Below are 12,683 nucleotides of genomic sequence, written 5' to 3' on the forward strand. Positions count from 1 at the left end.
GTATGCAGTCTCATTTACTTGGATCTTGTTGCTCGCTTCTGATGAATTTGTTCTTCAAAATTGAAACCCAAAGATGAAGGATATTAAATTTCAGAGTAAATGTTCATTTCAGTCCCTCATGTTTTTTTACCTTACCAATTTGATCTTTCAAAAATTGAAAAAACTCCAAGTGGTCCCCAAAATTTTTACACGTGGGTCAAATTAATCATTTTTAGCATGTTTTACAACACTTGATAACACTAATTTGATCCTAAAAAGGATTAATTTGACTAACATTTAAAAATTTCGGGGACCATTTTGGGTATTTCATTTTTTGAAGGACCAAATTGATAAGGTTAAAAAACACGATGAACTAAAATGAGTATTTACTCTAAATTTTACTGCAAGATTTGACAAAATACCTCATATATTTACTTTCTTGGAGTATAAAGATTGGATTCAGCAAAATAGAGGATCAATTTTTGGGTTGGGTTGATAAGTATCCTAACAGATTGTTTAAGAAATATAAAATGAGCAAGTTAATATTGGAAAATTAAGCCTAGCTTCTCGATATGTCAAATTATCTGTTTTGTTTTCATAAGCAATAATATTATGATATATGTTAAGAGTTTCTTTATAATTTTCAAGGTTTAAATTTAGTAAATGTCATTGTTTTTGTAATATAATAATAATTTTTTATTTCGTCCTCCTTAGCTTATGGGTCAAATATTACTTGGTTCTTGACACTTGTCTGAATGATAAATGTTACATCTTCCACTATAAAATTAATCATTTTGTTTTTTTAAACTAATCTCTTTCGGGTTTGTGATTGTCCCTCTTATGTAGGGCTGGAAACGAGCCGAATCGAGTCGAACTAGAGTTCAACTCGATAAAGATTGACTCAGCTCACTCGAGTTCAATACAAATTATTTTTTTAGCTCGAGTTCGACTTGATTAAAGTTCGTGAACTATTTGATTTAGTTCAAATGGTTTCATTTGGACAATTCAACTAATTAATTAAAATTTGAAAAATATTGCAAAAGGTTTTATATATATAAATATAATATATAATAACAATAAATATAAATATAAAAATAATGTATGAGCGATAATAAACAAAAAAAAATAGTTTATAATATATATATCGAGTCAGCTCATGAATCTAATGAATCGAACTATATTCAACTCAAGTCCGGCTCGTTTATTTAACGAGCTTAATTTCCAACTCAAGTTCAGCTCATTTGGTTCATGAACCAAGTTTATTGAACTAAATAACGAATTGAATTTTGAATGAATATCAAATTGATTCGGTTCATTGTCAGCCCTACTCCCAAGAATCAAACCATCAACCTTAAGAATCTGATGGAACATTATACTACTAAACCAACAACTTGTTTTCTTAAACCATTTGTTAACATGTTTAAAATTTATTTTTCCAAGGCTTAAATCTTCATTTCCTAATCGATCTAATACAAAATATTAGCCCATTGTTTTAATTTGTTTCTCTTCATATAGTAAGATAATTAAATATTTTCTCATACGAAGAGATAACTTATCTCATTAAATTCACTCAGTATTTAATATACGTCTTATTTTTTCTTTTATAATATATTCTTAAAATGAAACTTCTCAAATGAAAGAAAATAAGATATATGTTAAAAATTGAGTGAATTTAAGAAAATAATTTATCACCTGATACAAAAAAATACTTTATTCTCTTATATTAAATATATAAAACTAATTATAAAACCTAAAAAGATTAGTCATATGGAAGTTATACTAAGGAGTCCCAGGGTTAGCAATACACGAGAAGAGTAATAAAATATTTAATTTTCAGCCAAAATCTTAATGTAATAATTTAATAGACATTTTCCACTTATAAACTCTCATATTTATCATTTTATATTTAATGTGAGACTTCATAATTGAACATATATAATAATCTCTCATTCAAATGTGACTACCACATACTTACTAGTCTCCTTCCACTTAAGTTACAGTGTGTCCCAACAAAATTATGATCCACACATTTTGAAACAAAATTTTCAAGGAGGCAAAACATTTATGACTTCATTATATTTGGGATTTTTATTTGAATACTATAAATAAAATTATTTATCGAATTCCTCTATCCCAAACATTATGCCAAAATTTGCTTCTTTCTGGACACATTGAGAGTCAATTTGTTTCATGTTGCCCTCCTAAGGTTATTCTCTTTATTTCTTTTAAATTTTTAGCAGGTATTCAAATCAACTTCCGAATTTGATAAAAAAAGGGTGGAGATCAAATTGACTTCTCAACACTATCTTTAAGAAAAAACTAAAGAGATTTAACAATGAGAAATGAGTAATAGTCAAATCAATGTCTTATCAAACCCAAAAAGGTGTTCTTTGATAAAAACAAATGTGCCAGCCGAAAGTTCTAAATATTTCTTTAGCTATATTTAAACAAAAAAACCATTATGCCAATGTTTTTTTTTGAAAGAGCGTAAAATTATATACCAATAGTATAAAAATTTATGCACAATCAATGAATCACCCATTTGTACTTTGTACACCTTTATTTAGGAGACAACTATTATTAAAAATAAACAATAAATGATATAATAATAATATAAAAATCTCATACACTCCATACATAAATCTATTTCTCTTTTTGAAATAGCAAAAATGATCATTTTATAGTTAATTTTATGACATTTTTCCGTATATTTAGAACATCTGTTTATGGTAACATTATTAAGCAAAAAGCCAAAAACATACCCTTTTATGGTATCATTATATAATTATATTTGCAATTGGAAGTAAGTTGTACCAGTTGTCTCTCTGCCCTGTTTGTTCAATGTTTCATGCTACACATTCTCACATGTCTTAAACTACACACAACCCTGTTCTCCGCGTCCTTCTTCATCTATTTCTATCGTCACTTCAAAGTTCACTACTTTTCTGTATGATCTCCGATTTCTTATTACCCATCTCTCACTTTTTCTTCATTCGATTTCGAATTTTCTCCACCTTCCCACCCAATCCATTTTATGCCTCTGGGCATCTTCATCTCTCTCCAAAATCGAATCTTTTCTATCTGGGTATTAACATTGATGCTATTGTTCATAAGGGTCGGTGTTTTTTTTACCATGCTAGTTCCTTTTTTATGAGTTGATTTGCATAACGTGATGGGTGCTTTAGACCCTCATCACAATAATGACGAGTGCTTTGAATAGAACCGTTTCCTTCAACAAAAGTTCATCTTTCAATCGAAGGTCTCTTAATATTGGAAGTCCCAAAGTTATCATTACGCGATCTGGATGGGTCTCTTTGAGGTTTCAGGTTCTTGTGATTATTGCTTCAGTGATTTCATTCTTTATAGCCGTTGGTGGTGGCTACATTTACCTGCTTCCAAGTATTAGTCACACTTTTTTTCATAGCCAGGGTCTTTTTTCAGACCACAACAATAGTGAATCATTGAGAAATTGTAATGTATTGGATGGAAGCTGGGTTCAGGTCCCTGATGGTTATTACCCTTTGTACAATGCCACTCAGTGCCCCTTTGTGGAACGAGGGTTTAATTGTTTAGGGAATGGGAGAAGTGACATGGATTACCTTAGTTGGAGGTGGAGACCAAAGAGTTGTGATGTTCCAAGGTTCGATGTTCATGGAGTTTTGGAAATGTTAAGAAGCAAAAGGATTGTTTTTGTTGGTGATTCAATGAGTAGAACACAGTGGGAGTCTTTGATTTGTATGCTCATGGCTGGGGTTGAGGATAAGAAAGGTGTTTATGAAGTGAACCAGAATCAGATAACAAAGAGGATTAGATTCTTAGGGGTAAGGTTCAGTGACTACAATTTCACCATTGAGTTTTATCGATCGGTTTTCCTAGTACAGCAGGGTCCGAAGCCTAAACATGCGCCAAAGAGGGTAAAATCAACTCTCATATTGGACAAGTTAGATGACATAAGTGATCAGTGGGTTAATTCAGATGTTCTGATATTCAACACAGGACATTGGTGGGTGCCATCCAAGCTTTTCAATATGTAAGCTTTCCTTCTTTTTCATATTTTAATAGTATGTAAGTGTATGCCATCAGTATTTTTATGATTGTAATAATATTCATTGCCATGCTCTTTACCATTCTTAATTATCTGTATAACATGAGGTTTTGTTTTAAGGGAGAGAAAAAGCTTTCACCAATAGTTCATAAAATTAACTATTGTTCTTTCCCTTAGTTTCAGTGGCATTTTGCAGTTCATGAATGCCATTATCTGCATTATCCACTCTTACACCCCATAGGGCTTTTGTGTGTGTGCTGTGTGGTGTCAGATATATAAAACTATTCATGTGCTATCAATATATCATCTGGCTTAAGTGTTTGAAGAGATGGTTCTTGATAAAGTACGTTAATTTAACCACATCGTAGCTAAAAATCATGCACAACTCAGCAACCTTGTGGCAGCCTTTCCATTGAGTAAAAGATTTTTGCATCACCTCATTCGAGTGTTCCTAGCTGTTAGAGTAATGTATCTGTGAACTTATTTTTGAATCTTGGATGGGTATTTCACATGGCTGCTCTCTCTAAAAGCATAATGTTCGATAAGTAATGTAACTTATAGATGCAAAGGCTGTAGTAGCAGAAATATACTTACTATCTGTGCTTGGCCTTTTGTGAAATGAGTTATGCGTGTCAGGTAGAGGCAGGTTTTGAATTTACCTGGGAACCATAAGGGGGGAAATGGAGAAAGATATTGATGAAAGGAAGGGCCATGGTCAACTTTTTCATCGTGAAAGCGTCAGTTATCAAATCTTTTGAAATTAACTTCCATTTGTTATCAACTCTCAGTTAAAAGCAGAAAGACAACTTTGTAGTGAACATGATATTCATTATTCATTAGACATTTATTCAATTGCATTTTAAGTTTATTTGATAGGCATGATCTGTTCATATTTTGATATGTAGATATTTTATTTTGTGTATTCCTGTATAAAATGGTCCTCTTCTTGTGTTCAATAGGGGTTGCTATTTCAAGGTTGGAGGCTCTCTGAATCTTGGGATGTCAATACCTGCTGCCTTTAGAATAGCACTTGAAACCTGGGCATCATGGGTTGAGAGAGAGATCGATAGAAATAGAACACACGTCTTCTTTAGGACATTCGAACCATCTCACTGGAGGTATTCTTATATTATTGGAATATTGGTAACATCATACTCTGTTTAAATATGTTTACCTTTGTTCTTATATAGTTCCTTTAAACTATCATTTTCTCGGTCATCCTTTCCGATGAACTAAAAACTGTCATTTATTATCCTGTTCTTCATCCCCCCCCCCTCAAAATATCCTTACATCATATAGGTAGCAAACTTTGCTCAATTTAAAGAACTTTAATTCATGCATGAGAATTTCTAATCTTCGAAATATCGCTTGCTGGCAGTGCCTTTTGTGACTATATTTTCTAGTAAAAACTGCACACTTCAACAACAATCTTTGATCCAGCTTTCATGTTTGCTGCAGTGATCAAACCCGTGGGACTTGTAATCTGACCCGGTACCCCTCATTAGAAACTGACGGAAGGGATCAACACTTGTTTTCAGACACAGTTTTGGAAGTCGTAAAGAATGTTGCATTTCCTATAAATGTTCTCCATGTTACTTCTATGTCAGCTTTCCGGAGTGATGCACATGTTGGTATCTGGAGTGACAATCTATCTATGCAAGATTGTAGCCACTGGTGTCTACCTGGAGTACCTGATATGTGGAATGAAATTGTCTTGTCCCAGCTTTTTACTGATAATGAAATCCCTTTTCAACCAATGGAATGACACAGTAAGTTCAGTTACTTTTTAACTCTCTTTTTTCACTTTTCTCAGGAGCATACATGGCATGATTTAACTATACTCATGATTTTCTAAAATTCCCAAGCACCCATTAATATTTACTGGTATATCACTCCCCCTATGTTTAGTAGTTAGACAAATATTCCCCTTTCATTTTTTTGGTCTAAATTGATAATTAAATCATTTTACATAATTTTTTTGGTAAAAGATTTAATTATTATTACTCAATTTAATTGTTATGTTTCTAGTCTTTAGTAATATTGTTAGAAACAGCATGGTTGTAAATTTTAGAGGTTTCATGTGCTGTATATTTAGATTGAGTCATAGTTAAGCCTCATATTTCTCAAATGCTGCTACCTTAATAATCAATATATAGAGAAGTGATTGCAACATGTGTATTTTCCCAACACTCACATGGTGTAATTGTGGCAATTGAAAGCTGAGGAGGTTTCTTTACTAATGAATCAATGTGAAAGGGATTTCGCCCTTTGAATGATACGGCCTTCCAATTACACTTTATGCTATCGTTATGGTAACTTAGTAGTTTTATAAAACTAATTTACCAACAAGGCTTTGGTCTAGTTGTGTAAGGCTTCACCGGATCCCCAAATAGGCCGAAAGGTCCAAGGTTCAATTCCTGGCAGCAATACTATTGAGAGGGGCAACCACACACTCCGAAAGAGATTAGTTCCTTACCAATAGGGTAAGGGATACCCTTTGGTTATGTAAAAAAAACTAATCTCTTAGTAGTTTCTGTTCTCAGGCTGACTATGCGTATAGTTGTCACTATTATTCCCATGTGTCATGCTTTTTAGAGAAGTTTGTTCTTTTTCCAAGTTAGATGAATTTTAGTTGTTAGATGAAGTTTGTTCTTTTTCTAAGTAAAGACATACTGCAAAGAATGTCTTTACTCTTTAGCCATAAGGACAACTCGTAACAGAATCCATAGCCCTTATTCCACATCACACACATATATTAATATATAATTATACATGTGCTTCATCATCTTGTTGAAAATAATAGCTTTTCTTACATACTTTATTTGTGGTTGCAGATTAGAGAGACTAACATTCTTAGTAATTACAAGACTACCTCAAAGTATTAGATGCTTCCAAAGAAGTGTGGATCAAATTTCATTCCCGTGTTAACACTAGAAATTTGGAGCCATGTCCTCTCTCTGCAATTATTGAACTCTGCCATCTCTTCAAAATTGCACCAGATTTTGTAAAACTAATCCCCGAATACATATTAAAATTGTAGTATATTGTCCAAAATAGAAAGACGAAACAGAAAGTATTTTTTTTTTAATTTTCCAAATTCTTTTTATCTCAGTAATGTGTAGTGCATGGGATTTAAGTTGTAAAAAAATTGTTTGCATGCCATGATTTTTTGTTTTGGTCATGGTGACAATGCTATTGTTCTCCTCAACAGAAGAGAAAAAGAATAGTAGGAATCAGTCACCAAATTTCGTTTCTCTTTGTTTGAATGAAATCACTGTTAAATTTTTGCTTCACTTGGAACCCATTTTTCTTTTGGTAGAGGCTAGAAGGAATATGTGGCCAATGCTGTCACTGGGCCTGTAAATTAGATGTCCAATTAATTAATTATATTCCAAAATATTTATCCACATTTCTCATTAACTATTTATAGTTTTAATTTTTTAATTTACAATATTATAATTTATTAAAGAGAAGTGTAAATAGAAATTCGGGCAAGTTAATAGTTTCATCCTAGATTTAAATATGTGATAGAGTAGTTAAAATTCGCTTGATATCAAAAACCTTTTTCATTCCGATCAAAGACGATGAGGATTTAATTTCAATCTTTGGTTCCGAGTATAAAAAGTAATACTCTCTGTTCACATAGATCGATTATTGTTAAAAACATTAAAGTTAAAATAATAAATGACAATAATTGAAAAATGTATTTACAATTATGAGCTCTGTTTCATTTTTTTTAATGTTTTAATTTTTTTTTGTTATTTTAAGTAGGAAAAAGTTCACAAAACTTCTTAAACTTTATATGTTTTGCAAGTAGATATTGTAAACTATTTTTTGTTTTTAATTACTCATAAACTTTAATTATTGGTGAAATTGATCTCTACCTACGTATAATTTTAAATTACTAACCATCAAATTTGAATTAATATATTAAAGGTGTAAGGTTAACTAATATAGTAGGCAATCAATGCCTAACTCATTTAGTAGTAGTCATGACCTAAGAATGTTCTAAATTAAGGATGCATATTCCTCAATTGCTTCTGAAACCATAAGGTTCTTTGCCGTGCTTCTCCCTATTGAGACAAAGTGTCTAGGGGTGTAAAAATTCAGTTCGGTTCGATTATTGGTGTATTTTAGTGATCGAACTGATAAAAAATATATGGTTCGGTTCCGCTCAATTAACCGCAAATTTAACTATAAGAACCGAACTGAACCGAACCGCTCTTGAATGGTTCAGTTCGGTTCGGTTCCACAGTTTTTTCACTTACTTTTTTATAAAAAATCTTTCATTAACTGAATATTCAAAATATATTACAAGAGATTGTTTATCCATAAAAGGATAAACATTATTACTACTATTATAAAAAACTATGAATCATATATAACAATAAAATTCATCATTAGTAACATATATGAATTAGTAAAATATATAATAATTACATTTGTAACCTTACCTTTTATAATTAGTAACACATGTAACAATACATGTATAACAATATATGATATATGTTAGTTTCAAACTCAATATCACCAAAGTTATAAATATGTTTCAAATCATAAGACATTAGTAAACAATTTAGTAACTAATAACATATATAATACTAACTTAATAACAATTTAGAACATATATAACACTACAATTCGCACAAAAAATGATAATTTAAGCTAGAAAATTGGTTGAAGAATTTAGTTAATAATAAAACATTATTCCTTAATCCCTTGTATATATTTCTTTAATATGCGGTTCAGTTCGGTTCCAACGGTTCCTAAATTTATAAAACCATAAACCAAACATAACATAAACGGTTCCTTAAAAAAATAACCGAACCGAACCGCGAAATCGAACTGAACCATATTATGCGGTTTGGTTCGGTTCGGTTCCATCGGTTTCGTAGTTTAAACCGGAACCGCTTACACCCCTAACGTTAAATATGCGCTGTTGAAGAGGTCGTGTTCATAAAATGAGTAGTGTACAGTTGGATACACAACAACAGCGCAATCGTTAATATGTGACGTTGGAGATGATGTTGAAGATGTCAATACAACATCGTTACTGTTAATATGCGATTGATCGAGGCCGTACCCGATACAAATAATATAACAATTAAAAACTGCAGTACTAGGAAGTGACTCCTAGGTCGTTTCCCAAGGATTATCTTTCAAGCAAAGCTTCAAACACCTTACACTCACTCACAATGGGTTTTTTGTTGTTGGATAGTATGAACATAAATCAAATTCAAAAACAATAGTTAAGCAATGTAATAAAATGACTAAATTTCTTTGGTTCGTTTGTTCACAACTCAATCCTCGGTTTCAAAAGATTATTTTCAGATTCCAACCTTAACTTCCGAATTTGTTGAGAATCAATTAACTAAGTGATAATCAATTCAAAGTTTCAGAACCTAAACCTCTAACTAGGCGAAATCAGTATAAGTATGAAACGATTAACAAATTCAAACGAACTAAGCGTTCATGCACTAGAGAAAGTAAATCAACTTAGCGAAGATAAACTCATAAATCAGTTTCTAACATAGAAGAAATCAACAATAAAGAAACCGAAAATACATTAATAATAAAACCTCAAGAGTTGTGATACATTACCAAAGGAACTTAGTCCAGAAATTTAGCCTTCCATGGCAATGGAAGAGCAAACCGAAAATGAGAAAATGAAGAATGAGTGAAACCCTAGCAGAGCAAAAAGGAGAAAAACGGAATTCTAAAATGAATGAAATGTGTAGAGTGAATGTGGAATTCGGGTTCCCTCATTTTCAAATAGTAAAACTGAAAATGAGCCCTAAACAATGAGCCCAAAACTAAAACCGAATTTACAATTAAAAACTCCTAAAGTAAAAATACAATTTTCACTTCAACACATATCCTCCACTTCCATAATGCCCAAAATGCCATTGGTGCCAAATATGATATGAAAATGATGTTAGATTTAATCAGGCTAAATAATCCCAAATTAACTTATTTTAGGAATATTAGTCCAATAAAGTCTAAAACACTAAACCATGTCAAACAAAGTCCATTAGGCACCAAGAATCATCAATCATGCTAAATTAAGGTTATGAATAATGTGTAATAGATTGTTCATCAGCAATGTTGAAGAGGTCAATACAACAATGCTATCGTTAATATGCGATGTTAAATGGTTATTATAGTTTAAATATCTAAAACATGAATCGTTTCCTCTACACTCTCAAACTTACTCGAAAAGAAATCCCCACACTCTCAGCAAACCATCATACTCTCATAAACTGAAAAAACTTCATCAATGACTTCCCAAAATGACGATCATGTCTCTAACAGTGGTGACGAAGCTTCACTGACTCCATAAGACAAGCAAATCGTTGCTCAAAAATGACATCCACGTGGAATGACTTCCATGAAGATTGTCATTCGGTCAAGAAGTAAGGATGTGAAGATAGAAGTTCAATGGAACTCTAAAGGCCAACTATTAAACTTGAAGGGTGACAACGCATTGGTAAGCTACATTGGTATTGTTGTTAGGCAGAATGTAAAGCTAACCTTCAACAGATGGAGTGAAATAGGGAATGTCGTGAAAAAGCGTATTTAGAATGAAATAACAGTAAGTTTATTTTTTCAGTTTTTTTGTTTTCATGCAATGTACGTATATGCATGTGTTTGCATACAATATATAATGTATATGTGTTTTTATTTCAGGCAACTTTTGATGTTGGTGAAGAGCATAAGGATTATATCCTTAAATCAACTGACAAGACTCTCTGACAATTCCGAACTGATGCCGGAAAATTACTCAGAGATGCTGATGACAATGTCAACCTAAAACCTCCAACTAAATAACCAAATATCGTTGATGAAGAGGATTGGAAGGCTTTTGTCACCGTAAGCACACAAGACGAGTCTTTCTTGGTAAAATCATATTCTTTGTATTGACTTTTATATATATGATTTTCTATATGATTGTTGATATTAATGTTTTTTATAGTTTCATAAATTAAGTAATGAAAACCGCAAAATGACATCCAAGCCTTTATATCCATACTGAGCTTCTCGAGCGGGGTAAAGAGGAATCGAGGAAAGAATTGTAAGTATTGTTAATTTGTACATTATTGGTTATGTTTTGTATGCATATATATCTAATTACATTATTATTGGTTATGTTTTGTTAGTTGGAGAACAAAAGTGATACACCTATGACTCCACATAGTGTAGAACTCGATGTTCTATGGGTAGGTGCCCGTAAGAACAATGATGATGTCTGATAAGTGCCAAACATACCTAAAAATCACACACTTTTATGTCACTTATCTTAAACATAATTGAGAAAAAAACCAACTTAAAACAATACTTTTTGTATAAAATATCACAATTTGGTATATTTGTGTTTGTATTGTCTTTTTATGTATTTTGTAGGAAATAAAATGAAGAAAAGAAGAGAAAAAATTCATGGTCAAAAAGCAACAAAAGTCAAGAAAATCAAGGTGCTCAACCAGACAGCTGAGCGTGGAACAAGCCCCGCTGAGCTGACCTGGCCACCTGCCTGACCTGGACCAAACTGCTCAACCAGGCAGCTGAGCGGACCTACTTAGCCGCTCAGCCTAGAATCAGACTAGGCCTGGCACGGCTAGAAATATGCTTGACACGGTCAGACACGAGCTTGGCACAAGACCAAGCTGCTGAACAAGCAGCTCAGCAGTCCAACCAAGCTACTCAGCGGAGAATAAAACTCCTGGCCAGATCAGCAAGTACCAAGCCACGTCCCAGTCAACACGGTTAGAAGCTGCTGAACAAGCAGCTCAACGGTGAAGCAGGTGTGCTGGGCAGTGCTTACCAGACTTGACTTAACCATCAAGCAACCCATGAAGTCATCTCTAACCTCATCTCAAGTAGCCCACCATAGGCTTTTCAGAAGTAGCTCACAATAGGTGGTCTCATAGCCCACAACTAGCTTTGATGAGTCATGCACAAGGAGGTGACTAAGCTACTTGGTCAAGGGACCAAACCCATGCTGAAGGGTTTGGTCAGCTGCTGAGCGGTCCAACTCAGCAGCTTAGTGGTATGGAGTGGAGCCTATAAATAAAGGCAATTTCCCTCGAGAAAAACATATAGCAATACACCATTTCTTCATAAAATTCTCTCAAAAATACTTGAAGGCAAGAATTCTCTCATTTATGAATTCTTTCTTAGCTTAGAATTTTCATTTTCAAGTAAGTTTTGTAATTTGTAGTTTAGAATTCAAGAGGAGAAAAGGAGAAGGCAAATGAGATGCAAAAATCAATTTTGTATTCTCATTTGGAACTCAAAAGCATCCAATCCTTGGATGGATAGCTCATGCTCCAAAAGATTTTCTTTTGAACAATGTTATGTATTTTCTACTTCTTCTTAATTTACAAAAGTTTGAATTTTAATCATTCAAGTTGGTGCTTTGGTTAATATTATTTGTTTGAGAAGAACTTAATGCTCTTTTTAGATTGATCACCTAAAAAATGATTTCAAGTCAAAACTACTTGTCTCATATACTTACAAATAAACTTTGGAGTAGTTGTACTACTTAGTTTATTTGCCAAGTTAAACATGCTTTTCTTAAGATCTTACATTCATCACTCATTCAATATTAGAGTCATCAATGGTTAGGATGTGACAACCTAATCTCTTTTATGGTCGTAGTATT

At 32.7% G+C, this 12,683-nt stretch overlaps 1 protein-coding gene across 1 annotated transcript; it reads left to right on the forward strand.

Annotated features, from left to right (window-relative positions):
• Positions 2,808–7,172, forward strand: LOC109361534 (protein trichome berefringence-like 7). Its single transcript, XM_019607016.1, has 4 exons — positions 2,808–4,009; positions 4,984–5,142; positions 5,483–5,793; positions 6,859–7,172. Exons 1-3 carry the CDS (start codon positions 3,180–3,182, stop codon positions 5,787–5,789), a joined length of 1,296 nt encoding a protein of 431 aa, XP_019462561.1. The 5' UTR covers positions 2,808–3,179; the 3' UTR covers positions 5,790–5,793; positions 6,859–7,172.

The sequence above is a fragment of the Lupinus angustifolius genome, chromosome LG12, assembly GCF_001865875.1.
Source record: "Lupinus angustifolius cultivar Tanjil chromosome LG12, LupAngTanjil_v1.0, whole genome shotgun sequence".
Taxonomy (NCBI): Eukaryota; Viridiplantae; Streptophyta; class Magnoliopsida; order Fabales; family Fabaceae; genus Lupinus; species Lupinus angustifolius.